This window comes from Brachionichthys hirsutus, chromosome 10, assembly GCF_040956055.1.
Source record: "Brachionichthys hirsutus isolate HB-005 chromosome 10, CSIRO-AGI_Bhir_v1, whole genome shotgun sequence".
NCBI lineage: Eukaryota > Metazoa > Chordata > Actinopteri > Lophiiformes > Brachionichthyidae > Brachionichthys > Brachionichthys hirsutus.
The window spans coordinates 261,945-283,324 of record NC_090906.1 but is presented as its reverse complement, the minus strand read 5'-3'; the positions used below and the strand labels follow the sequence as shown (position 1 = coordinate 283,324).

Here is a 21,380-nt window from a genome sequence, read left to right as displayed (position 1 = left end):
CATAGCCGCTGACGGTCGCCTCCACCCTCCCATAGCCGCTGACGGTCGCCTCCACCCTCCTATAGCCGCTGACGGTCGCCTCCACCCTCCATAGCCGCTGACTCCGCCTCCACCCTCCCGTAGCCGCTGACTCCGCCTCCACCCTCCCGTAGCCGCTGACTCCGCCTCACGCCGTCCTGTCTTTCTCTGCAGGCGGAGTACGAGGTGACTCCGGACGAGGAGAGGAGGGAGTGTGCTCAGGAGTTTGTGGAGAGATACTTCAACCCAAAGGTAGCTGCTTTCAGTGAGGACCAAAAGGACACATTTGATCGGCTGGCCTTGGTTCCCTTTGCGGTACAGTCAGAGGAATACGTGGAGCAGGTGGAGCAGGTGGAGCAGGTGGAGGCGGCCATGATGGCTCAGTGTGCTGATGAGCTGCAGAACGACGCCTGCAAGGAGCTCTTCAAGAAATGTACCAAGTAAGATCACAAACAAGGAGCCCGGTCCATGTCTCAGTCTGAGCTGCCCCAGAAACAGGGGGGGGGGGGGGGGGGGGGTACATCACGACCGTTTGTGTTGTGTGTCCATTAAAACGCATCATCTTCATTTAGAGTAGAAGAAGATGGAGGTTCCACCGACCCTCAACTGGGAGGATGGGATGGGTTCCGCTGAAGGAGGGTTAGCCTGCATGCTAGCGTTCAGTCTTACCGCCCCCCCCCAGAGCGGCTGAAAAAGACCACCAAAGCATCGGACTCCATCTCCAGCTCAGGAACCTCAGACCAGAACGATTCGGACGAAGCCGAACGCCGTCCAGCGCTCCAGAAGACCAACCCGAACCCGAACCCGAACCCGAACCCAGACCTGAACGTGGCTTTGTCTCTGGCTTTTGTCAGCTTCTCAGATTACAAACAGAGGCCTACCTGAAGACGTGAAGTTCAAGTCCTGGTGGGACGTCCCGTTGCTTGGTTGAGACCCAGACCGCTTCAGGTGTGATCTGAGGGGTCCTTGTTCAATAGGGTCCCCGCTAGCGCCCACCGTCGGGGTCCAAAATAAAACGACAATATTCCAATACTCAACATATACGATACAAAAACAAACATTCATACAGATAACAAATATAAACACATTACATTCGGCTACACCGGGTTTCCACCGCTTGTTTTTATAAAGGCTTTTGGGACGATTGCATCAATTAAAGGCCGTAATAAAGGGACAGGGACAAGCGGCTCCATTCTGGATGAGTTGCCTTTAGTCATCCAAGAATCCCCCCGACGAAGCTGCCTTCATCCAGATGTTGATACCAGATGTTATCTGGAGCGACCCGGTTTATAAGCACGCTGAAATGTAGAGAGCAGCTCAATTTAATGTCTGGATGCTAGGCGGCAGCAGGAGGAGACACACAAGGTCAAAGGTCAAACAGAGCAGCTTCCTGGACCGCGGTGACGCCACGCCTGTCCTCTATTTTACGTCGGAGTAAAAGAAGACAAAAGGTCCACCAGGAAGGAAGCAAAGAGCTCGCGTTCCACCAGCCGCTAGCCGTCGTATCGGCACGGCGAGCAGGAAGACAACACCTGAAGTCAGGTGACAAAGACATCAGGCTACTGTGTAGAGCCGTCCCCGTCCCACTCAAACGTCTCCCAGGTGACGATCGGCTGGGTGACCTGTAGATGCTGTTTTGCAGGCTGATCCACGGCTACCTGGCCACGGCGCCCTTCGCAGACTACCTGGACAGCCCGTACTACGACAGGTTCCTCCAGTGGAAGTGGCTGGAGAGGTACGCGCTCACGCTCGCGCTCACGCTCACGCTCACGCTCACGCCCGCGCCCACGCTCACGCTCACGCTCGCGCTCACGCTCACGCTCACACTCGCGCTCGCGCCCGCGCTCACGCCCACGCTCACGCCCACGCTCACGCTCACGCCCACGCCCGCGCTCACGCTCACGCCCGCGCTCACGCTCACGCCCACGCCCACGCTCACGCCCGCGCTCACGCTCACGCCCGCGCCCACGCTCACGCCCGCGCCCACGCTCACGCCCACGCTCACGCCCACGCCCACGCTCACGCCCACGCCCACGCTCACGCCCACGCCCACGCTCACGCCCACGCTCACGCTCACGCTCACGCTGACGCTCACACCCACGCCCACGCTCACGCCCACGCCCACGCTCACGCCCACGCCCACGCTCACGCCCACGCCCACGCTCACGCCCACGCTCACGCTGACGCTCACGCTCACGCCCACGCTCACGCTCACGCCCACGCCCACGCTCACGCCCACGCCCACGCTCACGCCCACGCTCACGCCCACGCCCACGCTCACGCCCACGCCCACGCTCACGCTCACGCCCACGCTCACGCTCACGCTCACGCTCACGCTCACGCTCACGCTCACGCCCACGCTCACGCTCCCAGCATTCCCGCCGCGCTGAAGGATTTTAGGAACGCCGGATTGTCCTCTGGGCCGCCAGCAGTCATGACCCCGTTTCTCTTCTGTCCAATAGGCAGCCGGTGACCAAGAGCACATTCAGGCAGTACAGAGTTTTAGGGAAAGGAGGCTTTGGAGAGGTGACGAGTTATTTTATTGTTCTCATGTAAAACAGAATGTATCAGAAGAAAAACCTCCACAGAAATGACTCATGATAAAATGACATGTTTATCTTCATTGTATTTTTGTACGTTTCCATGTAAAGATTGTGTTAAGATGACTCATCTCCATAGCAACAGCAACACCTGGAGGACATGTTGTAGCCATGGTCCTCCACCAGGTCTAAATATATATTCTTAAATAAGTTGAGTGTAAACAGGAGGACGTGACAAGACAAACCTTCTGGTTCATTTTTATTTCCTCTCATGTCTCATCTAACCCTGCCCCTCCCCCTTCAGGTGTGTGCTTGTCAGGTACGAGCCACAGGTAAAATGTATGCCTGTAAGAAACTGGAGAAGAAGAGGATAAAGAAGAGGAAAGGAGAATCCATGGCGCTCAATGAGAAACAGATCCTGGAGAAAGTCAACAGCAGATTTGTCGTAAGCATCACCTTCAAAATGATTATTAATGAGATGAGCCTCATTCTCACTCCGCCCCTCAGGGGACGAGCGACTTGTTTTTGAACCTGAGCAGATAGAAAATAATGTAAAGATAGCATTTAGAAGAAGGGGGGCGCACCACGCCCCCTCCAGAAACATCTTTGAAATGTAAGCTGGTCTACCTGATGTGGGCCGTCCTCATTAACGCAGGACACTCCTCCTCCAGGTGAGTCTGGCGTACGCCTACGAGACGAAGGACGCCCTGTGCCTCGTGCTGACCCTCATGAATGGAGGAGACCTGAAGTTTCACGTCTATCACATGGGGGCTGCCGGCTTTGACGCGAGGCGAGCCGTCTTCTACGCCGCTGAGACCTGCTGCGGGCTGGAGGACCTGCACCGTGAACGCATCGTCTACAGGTGCGCCCCCTCCAGACCTGGACGCGTTTGTCACCTGGGCTCTGCTCCACCCTTATTGGCTCTTTTTCTCACACAGGGACCTCAAACCAGAGAACATTCTGCTGGACGACCACGGTGAGCGTTAACGGGCAGACGACCGTAACCTGAAACCAGAGCGTACGCGTGAGGGCAGGGGGCGGAAACCTTTCAGCCCCGAGAGCCAACACTTACTGCAGTATTTAAACTTGTTCTCTAACTACCAGTAGCTTAGTTGAGCGTTATGTGTAATAGTACACATCTATATATCAGTGATGTAGGACACACTAAGGAACGCCTCCTTCATGGATTCTCTGTCTGGTTTCCATGTTTCGCTGCGCAGTGAGAAACGTTAACCCCCCCCACCCACCCCACCCCCCACGCCCGCTGCCTGGTTTTAACAGTAACGTCTTGAAGTTGCTACTTCGATTAGCATATTAGCATACATGCTAGCGCTGTTTTTTCGTGCTTAGTCTCAAAATGCCGCCGCACACTCGATGACCTACGATCCACACTTTCACAGCAGAGGCTGCAGATCGGCCGGCCTCGTGAAATAAATCCAGAATCCTTTGTTGGAACGAGCGACTGGAACATGCTTTACGGCTAACACCGCTGCTAAATAGTCTGTTTTATTCATTAACTTTATTAACAAAGTTATGCTGCTAAATAGTCTGTTTTATTCATTAACTTTATTAACAAAGTTACGCTGCTAGATAGTCTGTTTTATTCATTAACTTTATTAACAAAGTTATGCTGCTAAATAGTCTGTTTTATTCATTAACTTTATTAACAAAGTTACGCTGCTAGATAGTCTGTTTTATTCATTAACTTTATTAACAAAGTTATGCTTCTAAATAGTCTGTTTTATTCATTAACTTTATTAACAAAGTTATGCTTCTAAATAGTCTGTTTTATTCATTAACTTTATTAACAAAGTTACGCTGCTAGATAGTCTGTTTTATTCATTAACTTTATTAACAAAGTTACGCTGCTAGATAGTCTGTTTTATTCATTAACTTTATTAACAAAGTTACGCTGCTAGATAGTCTGTTTTATTCATTAACTTTATGAACAAAATCAAGCTGCTAGATAGTCTGTTTTATCTATTTATTCATTAACTTTATTAACAAAGTTACGCTGCTAGATAGTCTGTTTTATTTATTTATTCATTAACTTTATTAACAAAGTTACGCTTCTAGATAGTCTGTTTTATTCATTAACTTTATTAACAAAGTTACGCTGCTGAAACAAAGCGCCTCCGGTGACGCGCTGTCACAGTGCGCTCCTTTTCTTGTGAGGCGTTAAATACTATAAAATGAAATATGTTTTGCCTCTCCGCATGTCAATAGAAGGCATGACACGCGTGCCTTAGGTTGCGACCCCTGCGTTAGAACTACTGATAGCGTGGGACGAGGAAGACTTCAAATTTTGAATAATTGGTTGGCAGTACTGCATTTGTGAGGAAATTGAACAATTTCCCATAATCATGCAAAAACTACATTTGTGGTCGGGGAAGCTAACAGACATGTTTGTAATTGAAATCGAGTTGTTTAGATCATTAGCCAACATGCTAATATCAGCTAGCTGCATTCAAACCTTCTGGTCCAAACAGAACCAGGTTGGGTAAAAACTGAATCACAGAGTGGCTCCAAGGGTTAAATAATGATCTCAACGCCATGAGGAGTCGAGCAAAAGATGAGAAGTGGATTTAAAGTGATAAAATATTCACTCTGTAGACCCGAGAGAAGTGTAGCCAGTTGCTAAATATATTTTCCCATTATAATCTTAGAATATTCTACACCTTACCAAACTCCACTCACTCAAATGAGAAATACTAGGAAATAAATCCTTGCTTGTTATAACATTATGCTGTCACCTTTGATGTTTGGTTTGTTTGTTGGAAGCATTCCTAAAACGCGTTCACCTTCAGGCCACATCAGGATCTCGGACCTGGGACTGGCGGTTCACGTTCCCGAGGGTCAGACCATCAAGGGACGGGTGGGCACGGTGGGCTACATGTGTAAGTCACCCCACAGGTAGCCCAACGCCTCACTGCCCCATGAGCACCTTCTAATGGTCGAGCTCCTTCAGCCCCAGAGGTGGTGAAGGACGAGCGCTACACCTTCGGACCCGACTGGTGGGCGCTGGGCTGCCTGCTGTACGAGATGATCGAGGGCCAGTCCCCCTTCCAGCAGAGGAAGAAGAAGATCAAGAGGGAGGAGGTGGAGAAGCTCGTCAGAGAGGTGGACGAGGAGTACTCCAACAAGTTCTCAGAGGACGCCAGGTCCCTCTGCAGAAAGGTGGGTGGGAGTGGCTGATAGATCATTGTGAATCCTCATTTCATAAAATCAGAACTGGAATTCCCCAAAGTACAGCTGTATCTGCCCCGGGGCAGCTGTGGCTAGTAGCTCCACCACCAAGTATGGTGTGAATGAATAATGCACAATGTGAAGCGTCTTTGGGTGCCAAGAAAAGCGCTAAATAAAATCAAGCATTATTATCTCAACTTGTCTCTTCTCATCTCTTCTCGTCTTGTCCCATCTCTTCTCATCTTGTCTCTTCTCATCTCTTCTCGTCTTGTCCCATCTCTTCTCATTTCTTCCCTTCTCATCTCTCTTCTCGTCTCATCTCGTCTCTTCTCATCTCGTCTCGTCTCATCTCTTCTCATCTTGTCTCGTCTCATCTCTTCTCATCTTGTCCCATCTCTTCTCATCTCATCTCATCTCATCTCACCTCTTCCCTTCTCTTCTCGTCTCATCTCGTCTCTTCTCATCTCTTCTCGTCTCTTCTCGTCTCTTCTCATCTCATCTCGTCTCTTCTCATCTCTTCTCCAGTCGGGTTCGGTCTGTCCAACACTGGAAATCCTTCCATTTTGTAGTGGATCCAGACAAAAGACAGAATCTATCAATAGTGTTCTCTCATATTTTATTGATTATGCCTCAGCCTAGTGGGCGGTCCTGAAGGCTCATTGGCTTTGGGAACGTCGCTACAATTGAGTGTCTCAATGATCTCACAGCTTTCCGTGATTAGAAGTCAAATACTTATTAGTTGTATACAGTACTGCATGTAAACATTTGTGCAGTACTGGTTTAAGGATGAACCCCTTCAGTTGTTTTGGTATGTGGGGACAAAACATTAAGATTTAGCCCTCATCACATCATTTATTATTTTTGTGAAGTCTTTGTATTTCTCTGTGTATTAGTGACGTTACCCTTTTATTAAATCTATAGCTAAAGCTAAATTATTTCTCTCAAACCATCTTTTTACTTAATTTGTGACCTCAACTAAAAGTTCCTCTATTATTTCCCCAGTACAAAAAATATTGGTGTCACCTGCGAACACCACCATACACGATTTTTCAGAAACTTTAGATATATCATTAATAAACAAAAGAAACTACTTTGGTCCCAAGACAGAGCCTTGCAGAACACCACAAACAATTTCCATGGAAACAGCTGCCTGAGCCTCATCTCTGCTTTTTTAAATCCTCCAGCTTCTGGTCAAAGATCCCACAGAGAGGTTGGGTTGCCTGGGAGGCGGAGCCTCCGAGGTCAAAGCCCACCCCATCTTCCTCTCCATCAACTTCAAACGTCTGGAGGCGGGGATGCTGCAGCCGCCGTTCGTTCCAGACGTAAGTCAGAAGCTCTAAACTAAATACGCCTCTTCAAAGAGCCACATGGTGTGTTTCATTAAAAACAGCCTTTCTGTCACAGATAGATAAATACTTTATACTCTAATGACCACATTACTTTACAATCAAAGGAATGATTGAATCCCACCGTGTTGGAAAATGTGAACTATCCTGATCCAACTACCGGCCTGTTTCCATCCTTTGCTCCATGTCAAAGGTCATGGAGAGAATAATCCAGGAGCAAATCAACCGCTACCTCGCCGAGCATAGCCTGCTCTTTGAATTCCAATCGGGCTTCAGAACATCCCACTCCGCTGACACCTGCCTCATATATCTGACCGACTACATTAAGCGTGAAGTAGACTCGGGCAAATACTGCGGCATGGTCATGCTGGACCTCCAGAAGGCCTTTGACCCCGATAACCCTTCAATCCTATTGAATAAACTAGAGGCGATTGGTTCTGACAGCACATCAGTAAACTGGATGAAATCGTACCTAGAGGGACGAGAACAAACGGTGGACATAAACGGAACCCGGCTTGTCCTTTGTCCCAGTCCTCAGTCCTCAGTAGAAATACTGCGATACACGGTGACGCTGGGCGTTGTGTTGCAGCCTCAGGCCGTCTACTGCAAAGACGTGCTGGACATCGAGCAGTTCTCCACAGTGAAAGGCGTGGAGCTGGGGCCCAAAGACGAGTCTTTCTACAGCAAGGTGTCCACAGGCAGCGTGTCCATCCCCTGGCAGGACGAGGTGTGAGACACACGAGCGTCGTGTTCGTGAGACACCGGCTGGACTCTGGTCTTCTGTCCCACAGATGATCCAGACGGAGTGTTTCTCCGAGCTGAACGTTTTCCACCAGGATGGGACGGTTCCTCCTGACTTGGACTGGAGAGGACAACCTTCTCCTCCACCCAAACAAGGACTCCTTCAGCGGCTGTTTGGCCGGCAGGTCTGTGGGCTCCGCCCATTTTGTTATTGTCATCGTCAGAGGAACCTCCGTGGAACCGTTTGGACACCCCCGCCTTAAAGCGTCCAAAATGATCACCAATTATGATATAAAGCAAAAAACCTCAAATATAAAAAGCAGCATGTTTGACACGAAACTCTTCACCAAAATGAATCAAACTAAATGATATTAATCCACATACTCATAGCTGTACAAGTGCCGGTGTTCCTGCAACTACCGTATTCTAACCGGACACAAAACCCCACCTGGTAAAATACAGTGAAAATATTCTCACAGAATATAAGGTGGAATATAAAATGGAATATAAGACGGAATATTCAGATGGAATATAAGACGGAATATTCAGATGGAATATAAAATGGAATATAAGACGGAATATTCAGATGGAATATAAGACGGAATATTCAGATAGAATATAAGACGGAATATTCAGATGGAATATAAAATGGAATATAATATGGAATATTCAGATGGAATATAAAATGGAATATAAGACGGAATATTCAGATGGAATATAAAATGGAATATAAGACGGAATATTCAGATGGAATATAAAATGGAATATAAGACGGAATATTCAGATGGAATATAAAATGGAATATTCAGATGGAATATAAAATGGAATATTCAGATGGAATAGCGCTGGGCCTCCTTTGGTTTCCGGACATTGCGTGTGATTGAGACGCAGTTCAGGTAAACGTTTTTTCCACCTGCAGTTTTATGATGAGCCGAACTGACTGCTCTATGCCTCCCTCTGCAGGATTGCTGTGGTAACTGCAGCGATAGTGACGAGGAGCCCACCAGGCTGTGACACACACACACACTCTCACACACACACAGTCTGATTTGTTTACAGTTTTTTGCACGTTTGTATTTTTTAGGATACATCTGTAAATGTCAGAATGTATATTTTCAGCATAGCCATGATGTTTAATGTTATTTAAAATGTTAGGGTTAGCTTTTGCTTTGCGTCATCACACACACGCACTGATCTGGGATCTGTAAAGTGCCTTGCTGGAGGGACCTTTAGCGGTTCTGAAGGTTCTCCAGCCGTCTCCCTTGATGAACTTCCTGTTCTGAAGTTCTGAACATGTGGAACCAGCCGGATGTTTGTTGTCTCATCTGCCGCAAACAGGCGACAATTCTGAAAGGAGCACTTAAAGCCTGCTGCCCCCCCCCCCCCCCACCTCTGAACTCCGCTTTGGTTTATAAAGACTGAGAGGTCAAAGGGGAAGTTAGCGGGTCGTGGACGTTTGAATCAGGATGCATCTCCGCTTCATTTTTCTTCAGCACAAACATCAGAAATGACCAAATTCAAATGTGGGAACAAGGCAGGGGGGGGGGGGGGGGGGTGGGGGGGGGGTGTCAGGTTAGTGACACTGTAAAAGAGAGGAAATCAGAACAAGCCCCAAAGATTCAACCCAATAAACATTTACCTGCGGTAAGAAACGAGACGAGTATTCCTTCTTTCAGCGAGGGAGAGTGTACAGTGTGTGTGTACAGTATATATATGTATTTATGTTTATGTACATGTGTGCGCATGTATTTGGCATTGTTTTATCATTCTATTCTTTGTTTACGTGGTCGAAATAAATAAATAAAAATAAAAAATAAACTTCAACCTTATCAATATTAGACACATCAGACCGTTACTCCCACCGAGGGCTGCAAAAGCGTTTCTTCACTGTATTCCTAACTGGTTACTGGCAAGTATAAGTACGTTAAAACCAATAGAATCTCTTTTAACAAAAGCTGCAAAAATATTGGACAAGTAATCCTTTTCTCCTCCAGAAGCGCAGTACTCTAAGTTTTGATCATTTTAAGAAGCTTAAACCTGCTCGTTCCGTCTCTACGATCCCGCATGGACTCGCTCCACCGCCTTTGGGTGAGTCCATCACGTTCAGATCTAGAGCCCCCGCCACAGGTGACTGTGCTGCAGTACTCAGGTATTATCAGCCAAAGGTACTGAGGTCTGGAACGAGAGACTGGACCGTCAGTACTTTTAAAATCAATCTTAAAAAGTGGCTGAAAAGAAACGGGATTTGTAATTGAGTTCTGGGATGTGCCGGTCGCTGCTGATGTTTTGTGTACCTGCCAGGTACTGCAGATTAAATGAGCCTTTGTGCTCATGAATATTCATTGTCCCTTGATTAAAATAAAGACTCGTCCAACATACAGAGCGATCTGAAGAGGAAACAGTCCGACCGGAGCGCGTGAAGCTGGCCCAGCTTTAATGGTGAGAGGCCATCGATGGAACGAGCCGCAGGTGAGGGGATGGGGGGAGACAACAGGTGAAGGCAATCAGGTTATCAGTGGATCTGATTGGACATGAAGAAGCTTGAAGTCATCGTAGTGTTTGACGACCACGACCAGAAACGAGAGCGAACCTTCTGGACTGATGGTTTTATTTCCTCTCTGAAGTCTTTCTAAGGTCAGACCCACAGAACCGATCCCGCAGCCAGCATATCAACGGAGCTCGTTTCCATTGATGAATCGGTGATTATTGGAGACGCTCTGGACTGCGGGCTTCAGGTCAGGGCTGGGTGCTAGAGAAGGGCGTGAACGGCGCGTTCTGGAGCCCAGCAGAGGCTCCAGATGTACCGTTAATAGGAAACAGAGCGAAACGGGGGTCTCCAACAATCACAAGGAAATTATGTGGCGCCATCTAGTGGTGGAACTCCGAGCGACAGGGATATTCTGTTCCGTCGATTCGAGCGATCGACTCATACTGAAATATCGACCGGACGCCCCGGCGTGAGATCCGAGCCCAACAAGGCAGCAGAACTCCGGACCTTCTGGTGAATCTGTTCTATTTCTGATCTCCACATTCCTATCGATGATGTCATTTCATCCGAACGTTCACCGCCCCTCCAGACGACGGTAGGACGCCGTTACACCGTGGCTCGTCTCTCCTTACGGATATTCTCTCCTTTCTGTTCAGTGATGTGCGTACACGCCAGAAGAACACAATATACGTAATATAAGAAATACATAATAATAAATCGAGCTTTATTTGTGGCACGCAGTGCACACACAGTAACAGTGCACACACAGACCCACACACACGCACAGACACACACACACACACGGTAACAGTGCACACACAGACCCACCCACAGACACAGACCCACACACACGCACCGACACACACGCACAGACACACACTCACACACACACACTCACACCCACACAGACCCACCCACACGCACAGACACACACACACACGGTAACAGTGCACACACAGACCCACCCACAGACACAGACCCACACACACGCACAGACACACACGCACAGACACACACTCACACACACACACTCACACCCACACAGACCCACACACACGCACAGACACACACACACACACGGTAATAGTGCACACACGGTAACAGTGCACACACGGTAACAGTGCACACACACACACACACACGGTAACAGTGCACACACGGTAACAGTGCACACACACACACACACACACACGGTAACAGTGCACACACGGTAACAGTGCACACACACACACACACACGGTAACAGTGCACACACGGTAACAGTGCACACACGGTAACAGTGCACACACAGACCCACCCACACGCACACACACACACAGACACAGACACAGACACACACACAGAAGAACTGAATAAAATGCGCTGGAATAGATTTAGAAGCCATTTAATCTTGCGTTCAGTCTAGAATCCTACAAAAGAGTGAAAAGGGTCAAAAACGATTTGACTTCCTTCACGATCGTCATGTTAGTGAAACACTTTACACACATCACAATAAAACAACGCGCCTTCCTCCCATCAAAGGTAAATACGAGATTAACTGACTTGCGAAGGTGATTATTGTGAAGGCAGAAGAAAGAAGGAGTTGAAGAGTTGAGAGACGGAGAGTGAATCGATACATGGCGTTGTAGGTTATTAAAGTACAGACGACAGCCCTTTATACAGAGACGGGCAACGACGCCATGGCAACAGCCCTCTATAGCCGCTTCCCTAGCGGTGACCAAACGCAGCTCTGGTGGGACCTTTTTAAGAGAACTAAAGAACACAGCATCATCTGCGTAGAGCGGAACGTTTTGTGATTGGCAGCACTTAATAACCAATGACAGAACACTGGAGGAGGCTTTGGGTTCCAACTAAAGCGAATCATTTCTGCCCGTACAAAGCTGCAAGTAGACTCGTCTCTGACTCGTCTCTGACTCGTCTGGCTCGTCTGACTCGTCTCTGACTCGTCTGACTCGTCTCTGACTCGTCTCTGACTCGTCTCTGACTCGTCTGACTCGTCTCTGACTCGTCTCTGACTCGTCTGGCTCGTCTCTGACTCGTCTGACTCGTCTCTGACTCGTCTGACTCGTCTCTGACTCGTCGCAGACTTGTCTCGATTGTGTAAAGACAGGAATCCTCAGCGACTCCTTTCACACCAGATGACGGAAGAGTACCTGACATTGAAACGGGCCCGAGCACGTCGACAACCAGGAAATGGGACAGGTGTGAAGCCCGAGTCCTCGGCGTTCTGGTTCCGGTCAGCAGGCAGCGCCAGAGGTTGGTCAACGACGGTCAGCACAGTACTTAGTTTGGGTTACTGGCAGAAGTAAAGTCCCATCCGCCCATCGCCCCCCCTGCCCCCTCAGCCCCCCATCGCACCCCGACCATCCATCGCCCCCCATCCTCCCCTGACCATCCATCGCCCCCCTGCCTCCCCCTAACCATCCATCGCCCCCCCTGCCCCCTCAGCCCCCCATCGCACCCCGACCATCCATCGCCCCCCTGCCGACCATCCTCCCCGACCATCCATCGCCCCCCTGCCCCCCATCCTCCCCTGACCATCCATCGCCCCCCTGCCTCCCCCTAACCATCCATCGCCCCCCTGCCCCCCATCCTCCCCTGACCATCCATCGCCCCCCTGCCCCCCAGCCCCCTTCACACGGGTCCCGGGCTGTGCAGGCGTCGGTTCTCCAGCCTACGACTGAGTCTCTAATATGCAAACATGTAATTAGTCACTGATGCAAAGTCCAAACTGTTATTTTGTTTCTATGTAATGTAAAACAAATAAATAAGAGACAGAAAAAGGAGCCTCCAAATGGTCTTTAACGGGAACACAAGCCTTTCTCTGTGTTTTCCTCTAAAAGATGATACACAAGTAGTTTGATGCAGTAATATTTGTACTTTTTGTTGTTGTTTTTTTAGAAAAGGAATCTTCTTGAAGCGCGGTCGCTACTTCCGCTCGCTGATTGGCTGATTACTCGTCATCATCGTCAGCCACAGGGTCCGTGTCCCAGCATGTAATGTCAATCTCTGCAATGTCAAACACAACATGTGAGAGGGGGGGGGGGGGGGGGCAGGACCAGTCAGTAGAGCACGGCCGTCTCACCTGGGGGCTTGTTATAAAGGACGGGCCCAGGTTTAGCTGAGGTCTCCTCTGATTGGCCGAATTCTTCCTCCTGCGATTGGCTGAAGTAGCCTTCGCTGGCCTGTGGGAGCCAATAGAACGAGGTTTTCAGCAGCAGCAGAGCTTCTGATTGGTCGGCAGGAAGCTTCTGACCTGAGCGCCTTCCTTCAGCAGCGTCTCCCCGTTGGTCATCAGCAGCCGCCCGTCGTCCAGCTCCCTCATCTCCCCGGCGGCGTGCTGCAGTGCATGCTGGTAGCTGAGAGTCATCTGGTCGGAGGCCGACGCGTCCACCAGAGCGGACGGGTCGTCCTCAGCACCTGAGCAGAAGGTCCCGTCCATCATCTCCTCGAAGCTGAGGAGGGGCTGGGGCTTGCTGCTGGCGGCAGCAGCGCTCGGCGGGACATCGTCCAACGGGTCCACCAGACCGGCGGACGGGCAGGAGCTGCTGTCCCACAGGTTGACGAGGCTGTCTGTCCCGGACTCCCAGACTGAAAAGCAGTCGCGAGCCTGAGGAGCGACGCTCTGCACAGGCTTGGGGGGCGCCGCCTCTCGGACCGTCGGGACCTGCTCCGGCTTCGGGTCTGAATCTTGTGCCGACATCAAACAAACCAAAACTGTAGCGCTTAAAAGACGACGTCTCGTCGCCGCGGCGCCTCTCCGACTCACCTCCACTCTGTCCCCACCGGTCTTTACTGAAGTCCTCTTTGATGGGCGTGGTGACGATTTTAGGAATGGGTGACACGGTGGCCATGTTTCTTTCTGTCCTCGCTTCATCGTCATCGTTCCCTAAGCAACGGATTCACATTGAAAAGACACTGATCAAAGGTCCTGAACAGAAAAGACACTGATCAAAGGTCCTGAACAGGAAAGACACTGATCAAAGGTCCTGAACAGGAAAGACACTGATCAAAGGTCCTGAACAGGATTTAATATGCGTTTAGTTTAGACTTTAGTCTCCGTCATCATCTCAGAACTACAACGCCGATGCGTGGACGCATTCAGGACTACAAGTCATGATAACACGCAGTCCCCCAGTCAGTTGTAGAACTACATTTCCCAGAGGACACAGAAAACAATGAAGCGCAGGTAAAGAAGTCAGTTTGCTGAGATGTGTGTGTGTTCGACCGAATATCCAGGTGTGTGGGGCGGTGCATGTTCCCCAGTTCACCTGCCCAGTTCACCTGCCCAGTTCTACACTAGATAACTGCTGTCAGCAGCGCCGGGCTGAACCGGCCCACAAACATGCGACCTTAAAGGAGCTCTGCATGTTTCGCCCGAATGAGGTTTTTAAAGTCAGTTTTCTACCTGATCTTCAGCGTCACATGCGATGATGATGATGATGATTGCATGAATGTTTGTGTACATTTTGAGAGATTTGTCGTTGTGATTTCTGCCCCCCCGGGCCCGTGGATTCTGTATGCAGGTAGACCCATCCTGTCACCGGGTCCATCGGGGGCAGGGTTCGGGTTACTCTATAGAAAACAAGGCGCAGAGGTTGGGACTCGACCCGACAACCATCGAACCGTCATCACGCCTCTCTTCCTGTAAACAGCACGACAAGCTCAACGCCTTAATATTAGTATATTTATAAAACGGGCCAGGCGGCTCGGTGGCGCAGTGGTTAGCGCCGTTGCCTCACAGCGAGACGGTCACGGGTTCGTCTCCATTCTGGCCACTCTGTGAGGAGTTTGCAGGTTCTCCCCGTGTCTGCGTGGGTTCTCTCCGGGTTCTCCCCGTGTCTGCGTGGGTTCTCTCCGGGTTCTCCCCGTGTCTGCGTGGGTTCCTCCGGGTTCTCCCCGTGTCTGCGTGGGTTCTCTCCGGGTTCTCCCCGTGTCTGCGTGGGTTCTCTCCGGGTTCTCCCCGTGTCTGCGTGGGTTCTCTCTGGGTTCTCCCCGTGTCTGCGTGGGTTCCTCCGGGTTCTCTCCAGGTTCTCCGGCTTCCTCCCTCCACCAGAAACATGCAGCCTAGGCTGATTGGTGACGCTAAATTGTCCGTAGGTGTGTGTGTGTGTGTGGCTGGTTGTGTGTGTGGCTGGTTGCGTGTGTGTGTGTGTGTGTGTGTGTGTGTGTGGCTGGTTGTGTGTCTTTGTGTTGCCCTGCGATGGACTGGCGGCTTGTCCAGGGTGTAGCCCCGCCTCTCGCCCATTGACTGCTGGGATTGGCTCCAGCTTGGCCCGCGACCCGATAACGGAATAAGCAGTTGGGTGCTGGGTGTGAGGGTGAGAGGGTTAGGGTGCTGGGTGAGAGGGTGAGAGGGTTAGGGTGCTGGGTGAGAGGGTTAGGGTGCTGGGTGAGAGGGTTAGGGTGCTGGGTGAGAGGGTGAGAGGGTTAGGGTGCTGGGTGTGAGGGTGAGAGGGTTAGGGTTAGGGTGCTGGGTGAGAGGGTGAGAGGGTTAGGGTGCTGGGTGAGAGGGTTAGGGTGCTGGGTGTGAGGGTGAGAGGGTTAGGGTTAGGGTGCTGGGTGAGAGGGTTAGGGTTAGGGTGCTGGGTGTGAGGGTGAGAGGGTTAGGGTGCTGGGTGTGAGGGTGAGAGGGTTAGGGTGCTGGGTGAGAGGGTGAGAGGGTGAGAGGGTTAGGGTTAGGGTGCTGGGTGAGAGGGTTAGGGTTAGGGTGCTGGGTGAAAGGCGCTGAAGAACATCTTTCATTTGGTGTTTTAGTGTGGAAGCAGAAATCTCAGACGGCATCTCAAAACTTGGACAAAGAAGACGGAGGTCTCTACATGGAGGACCGATGTCTCAGCATGGAGGACCGAGGTCTCAGCATGGAGGACCGAGGTCTCAGCATGGAGGACCGAGGTCTCTACGTGGAGGACCGACCCCTCCAGGTTTGAAATGATAGGGAATAATCCTAATCCTAATCCTAATCCCAGCAATAATCTCTGAAACATACGAATCACCATCATGGGTTCACGTCTCAAAGGACATCCACATTCTGTCCAACGTCAACAAACAGCGACAATGAGGGACGGACGGACGGACGGACGGACGGCTCGGCGACATTCATTCCAAGCACTCACAGGTGGGCGGAGTAGAGAGTCAGTGTTTGGGGGGGTCCAGGAGGTGAAAGGTGAGAGAAGACAGGTGAGTTTAAAGTCAGCACATTTAGCTCGATGCTAATTCAAATAAACGTCAGAACAAAAGAGAAGCAGATGAAAAGAACATCTAAGAGATGAAGACGGAAGGACGACAGACTCCACATCTGTCAGAGGACAGGGGACATTAGCGGAAGGCGGGGACAGACAAGCGTCCCAGGATGAAGACTCGGATCACCTCAAACTTTCATCTTGTTTTTCTAAAGACACCGATTTCTAAATCTCTGTGCGGAGGGGGGGGGGGCGTGTCCCGCCTCACAGCAGCAGGGGGCGGAGACACAACACCTCCACCGAGAGGTAGCTGAGACGATGCAGGTTCAGACCAGAACCCAGATCAGAAACCGGTCCAGATCCTGCAGGTTCAGACCAGAACCCAGATCGGAAACCGGTCCAGATCCTGCAGGTTCAGACCAGAACCCAGATCGGAAACAGGTCCAGATCCTGCAGGTTCAGACCAGAACCCAGATCGGAAACCGGTCCAGATCCTGCAGGTTCAGACCAGAACCCAGATCAGAAACCGGTCCAGATCCTGCAGGTTCAGACCAGAACCCAGATCGGAAACCGGTCCAGATCCTGCAGGTTCAGACCAGAACCCAGATCGGAAACCGGTCCAGATCCTGCAGGTTCAGACCAGAACCCAGATCAGAAACCGGTCCAGATCCTGCAGGTTCAGACCAGAACCCAGATCAGAAACCGGTCCAGATCCTCCACCATGGAAAATCCGGTTTTGTTTGATGACTCATAAACTACTGATCAATAACGTATGGACCCAGGTGGAGACATGTTCTAGTCGCTGTGAGGGCGTGGCCATGTTCTAGTCGCTGTGAGGGCGTGGCCATGTTCTAGTCGCTGTGAGGGCGTGGCCATGTTCTTGTCGCTGTGAGGGCGTGGACATGGGAGGGGGACGGTGGACCGGGCTGCCGGTGTCCACCGCTCTTCTTCTTGGCGCTGTACCTACCGGCGGTCGTGGCGAGCTGCGTCCGTGAGTGTGGGGCGGCGCCGAGGGGCGACGGGCCCCGGCGTGGGGGGGTAGAACTGGGGCTGCTGGGAATGTGATGCTGCCTCAAGAACGGGCTGTCCAAGCGGCCTGGTGGACGAGGACGACACATGAAGACAAACGCCAACGACGAAGACGAGGACAAACAAACGGGAGGAGACACGAAGACAAGATGGACAGAAAGCAAAGGAGGGACAAAGGGTAGAAGGAAGACATTTAAATGCGGAGGAAAAGAGGATTGTGGGAAGGAGGAAACCGATGAAGATGAACGATAGAATATATCTCAAGAAGTGAGTGAAGAGAAACGTGAAGAATGGAGTGAGTGAAAACAAACGAGTGCAAAAAGAAAGAGAGAGAAAGAAAAGCGGTTAGTGTGGCTTCAAGAACTGTAGTAGTAGGAGTGCTACTACTAATTGTACTAGTAGTTGTAGAATTTGTAGTATTAGTATTACTAATAGTACTAATACTACTACTACTACTAGTAATAACCAACAACAGCAGTGAACAGAAGTGAAGCGAGTTCAGTTCAACGTTCTTCTGTCCCCTCACTTCATCGCTCTGCTCATTTGGACCAGAACTTTCTGGGCTCGGTGCATCAGACTCCGGCACCTCCAGCAGAACTTCAGCACCTGCTGCAGGAGGCCCGGCGGCCCGGAGGCCCGGCGGCACCCGGGCGGTAAGGAGGCGGTACGCCGTGCATCCCTGAACAGACGGAGGACCCGTCGAGGTTCTGATGGCGGTCCACGAGCCTCGGGTTGAAAACATGATGACTGAGATGTATTTGATAGAAGTTGTTCGTATTCTGACTCCATCTTGGTAAATCCAACTACCAGGAGAAAACCTGAACGCACCACCAGGTGAACCCGGTCTAACAATGAAAGGTAGCATAGAAACAGGCTCCACCCTCAGCGGTGGGTTGGGCTTCTGGAGGTCCCATACGGACCACGATCGGCGACCTCAGCTTCAGGTTCCACATCTGCTCCAGCTTCAGGTTCCACATCTGCTCCAGCTTCAGGTTCCACATCTGCTCCAGCTTCAGGTTCCACATCTGCTCCAGCTTCAGGTTCCACATCTGCACCAGCTTCAGGTTCCACATCTGCTCCAGCTTCAGGTTCCACATCTGCACCAGCTTCAGGTTCCACATCTGCACCAGCTTCAGGTTCCACATCTGCTCCAGCTTCAGGTTCCACATCTGCGCCAGTTTCAGGTTCCACATCTGCTCCAGCTTCAGGTTCCACATCTGCGCCAGCTTCAGGTTCCACATCTGCACCAGCTTCAGGTTCCACATCTGCACCAGCTTCAGGTTCCACATCTGCTCCAGCTTCAGGTTCCACATCTGCTCCAGCTTCAGGTTCCACATCTGCTCCAGCTTCAGGTTCCACATCTGCACCAGCTTCAGGTTCCACATCTGCTCCAGCTTCAGGTTCCACATCTGCTCCAGCTTCAGGTTCCACATCTGCACCAGCTTCAGGTTCCACATCTGCACCAGCTTCAGGTTCCACATCTGCTCCAGCTTCAGGTTCCACATCTGCACCAGCTTCAGGTTCCACATCTGCTCCAGCTTCAGGTTCCACATCTGCTCCAGCTTCAGGTTCCACATCTGCTCCAGCTTCAGGTTCCACATCTGCTCCAGCTTCAGGTTCCACATCTGCACCAGCTTCAGGTTCCACATCTGCTCCAGCTTCAGGTTCCACATCTGCTCCAGCTTCAGGTTCCACATCTGCACCAGCTTCAGGTTCCACATCTGCACCAGCTTCAGGTTCCACATCTGCTCCAGCTTCAGGTTCCACATCTGCTCCAGCTTCAGGTTCCACATCTGCTCCAGCTTCAGGTTCCACATCTGCACCAGCTTCAGGTTCCACATCTGCACCAGCTTCAGGTTCCACATCTGCTCCAGCTTCAGGTTCCACATCTGCTCCAGCTTCAGGTTCCACATCTGCTCCAGCTTCAGGTTCCACATCTGCACCAGCTTCAGGTTCCACATCTGCACCAGCTTCAGGTTCCACATCTGCTCCAGCTTCAGGTTCCACATCTGCGCCAGTTTCAGGTTCCACATCTGCTCCAGCTTCAGGTTCCACATCTGCGCCAGCTTCAGGTTCCACATCTGCACCAGCTTCAGGTTCCACATCTGCACCAGCTTCAGGTTCCACATCTGCTCCAGCTTCAGGTTCCACATCTGCTCCAGCTTCAGGTTCCACATCTGCTCCAGCTTCAGGTTCCACATCTGCACCAGCTTCAGGTTCCACATCTGCTCCAGCTTCAGGTTCCACATCTGCTCCAGCTTCAGGTTCCACATCTGCACCAGCTTCAGGTTCCACATCTGCACCAGCTTCAGGTTCCACATCTGCTCCAGCTTCAGGTTCCACATCTGCACCAGCTTCAGGTTCCACATCTGCTCCAGCTTCAGGTTCCACATCTGCTCCAGCTTCAGGTTCCACATCTGCTCCAGCTTCAGGTTCCACATCTGCTCCAGCTTCAGCCCAGGTGCTTCATCCTCCTTCCTGATGACTGTCAGCTGCTGGTCAAGAACCTGAAGTCTCAGCGGATCGTCTTCTCCGTCGCGCTCTGGAACGTGGTCCTGGATTGGGGCGGTCCCTAAACGGGGCTCGTTGCGTCTCGGGGCTGGACGCGTTGTGAACTCTCCACGTCATGGTCAATGTCTTCCTGAGGCCAGATTGCCGTCTCAGGTATCTGATGACACCTGCTGGCTCCTCCCATTGAGCTTCTCGGCCTCTTGCTCCTTGTTTGCCTCGCCCTGATTGGTCCACTCATCCCAACGACCTTGACGCATGCCACTGTACAATGTACTCCGGTCCCGAGTGCCAACACTTTAATAAAACTGCAGTATTTAAACATGTTCACTAACTACCAGTGACACTAACTCAGCACCTGATGCAGGAGGCCGGAGGCACCTGGACGGTAAGGAGGCGGTACACCGTCCAGGTGCCCTAGTTAAGCATCAGGACCCTGCTGCTTAACGACGGGTGACGGGCGGGGTTAGGGCGTGGTTACCGGTCCGGCGCACGGAGACGGGCGGGGTTAGGGCGTGGTTACCGGTCCGGTGCACGGAGACGGGCGGGGTTAGGGCGTGGTTACCGGTCCGGTGCACGGAGACGGGCGGGGTTAGGGCGTGGTTACCGGTCCGGCGCACGGAGACGGGCGGGGTTAGGGCGTGGTTACCGGTCCGGCGCACGGAGACGGGCGGGGTTAGGGCGTGGTTACCGGTCCGGCGCACGTAGACGGGCGGGGTTAGGGCGTGGTTACCGGTCCGGTGCACGGAGACGGGCGGGGTTAAGGCGTGGTTACCGGTCCGGTGCACGGAGACGGGCGGGGTTAGGGCGTGGTTACCGGTCCGGCGCACGGAGACGGGCGGGGTTAGGGCGTGGTTACCGGTCCGGTGCACGGAGACGGGCGGGGTTAGGGCGTGGTTACCGGTCCGGCGCACGGAGACGGGCGGGGTTAGGGCGTGGTTACCGGTCCGGTGCACGGAGACGGGCGGGGTTAGGGCGTGGTTACCGGTCCGGCGCACGGAGACGGGCGGGGTTAGGGCGTGGTTACCGGTCCGGTGCACGGAGACGGGCGGGGTTAGGGCGTGGTTACCGGTCCGGTGCACGGAGACGGGAGGGGCCTCCTCGCTGACGGTCATGGCTCGCTCCTTCTGCTTGAAGAACTCCCGCGGGTTTCCTGAGCGCTGAGCGATGATGGCCTTCGCCTCCTGGAAGAACACGTGATCAGGTCTGTGTGGTAGTAAGCACAAGAGGGGCGGGGCCATGTGGGGGGGGGGGGGGGGGGGGTCTAGATTTTGCTAGCGGACTCACGTCCACCTCAGACTCCTTCCGGTCCAGGTTGAGGTCCTCCAAGCTCGGTTCTGCT

The 21,380-nt window shown here is 51.8% G+C and overlaps 2 protein-coding genes across 3 annotated transcripts in view; one reads left to right on the top strand and one right to left on the bottom strand.

Annotated features, from left to right (window-relative positions):
- Nucleotides 1–9,193, top strand: part of grk6 (G protein-coupled receptor kinase 6) — a 16,521-nt gene extending 7,328 nt beyond the window's left edge. The window contains exons 4-16 of one of the 2 annotated variants that reach the window (XM_068744978.1): nucleotides 193–270; nucleotides 358–458; nucleotides 1,661–1,753; nucleotides 2,481–2,544; nucleotides 2,863–3,003; nucleotides 3,230–3,420; nucleotides 3,497–3,534; nucleotides 5,366–5,455; nucleotides 5,527–5,735; nucleotides 6,929–7,066; nucleotides 7,680–7,817; nucleotides 7,882–8,016; nucleotides 8,795–9,193. In XM_068744978.1, coding sequence (XP_068601079.1) covers nucleotides 193–270; nucleotides 358–458; nucleotides 1,661–1,753; nucleotides 2,481–2,544; nucleotides 2,863–3,003; nucleotides 3,230–3,420; nucleotides 3,497–3,534; nucleotides 5,366–5,455; nucleotides 5,527–5,735; nucleotides 6,929–7,066; nucleotides 7,680–7,817; nucleotides 7,882–8,016; nucleotides 8,795–8,845 — 1,467 coding nt within the window. In that variant the 3' untranslated portion in view covers nucleotides 8,846–9,193. Of the gene's footprint in view, nucleotides 1–192; nucleotides 271–339; nucleotides 459–1,660; nucleotides 1,754–2,480; nucleotides 2,545–2,862; nucleotides 3,004–3,229; nucleotides 3,421–3,496; nucleotides 3,535–5,365; nucleotides 5,456–5,526; nucleotides 5,736–6,928; nucleotides 7,067–7,679; nucleotides 7,818–7,881; nucleotides 8,017–8,794 lie in introns of both variants that reach the window. The other variant, XM_068744977.1, reaches the window with a different exon arrangement.
- A 3,914-nt stretch (nucleotides 9,194–13,107) lies between these two features.
- The window catches only part of dbn1 (drebrin 1), a 12,639-nt gene continuing 4,366 nt past the window's right edge, over nucleotides 13,108–21,380 (bottom strand). The window contains exons 3-9 of the mRNA XM_068744198.1: nucleotides 21,326–21,378; nucleotides 21,108–21,222; nucleotides 17,469–17,597; nucleotides 14,089–14,208; nucleotides 13,576–14,009; nucleotides 13,405–13,504; nucleotides 13,108–13,328 (exon numbers count right to left, since the gene is read on the bottom strand). Coding sequence (XP_068600299.1) covers nucleotides 13,273–13,328; nucleotides 13,405–13,504; nucleotides 13,576–14,009; nucleotides 14,089–14,208; nucleotides 17,469–17,597; nucleotides 21,108–21,222; nucleotides 21,326–21,378 — 1,007 coding nt within the window. The 3' untranslated portion in view covers nucleotides 13,108–13,272. The remainder of the gene's footprint in view (nucleotides 13,329–13,404; nucleotides 13,505–13,575; nucleotides 14,010–14,088; nucleotides 14,209–17,468; nucleotides 17,598–21,107; nucleotides 21,223–21,325; nucleotides 21,379–21,380) is intronic.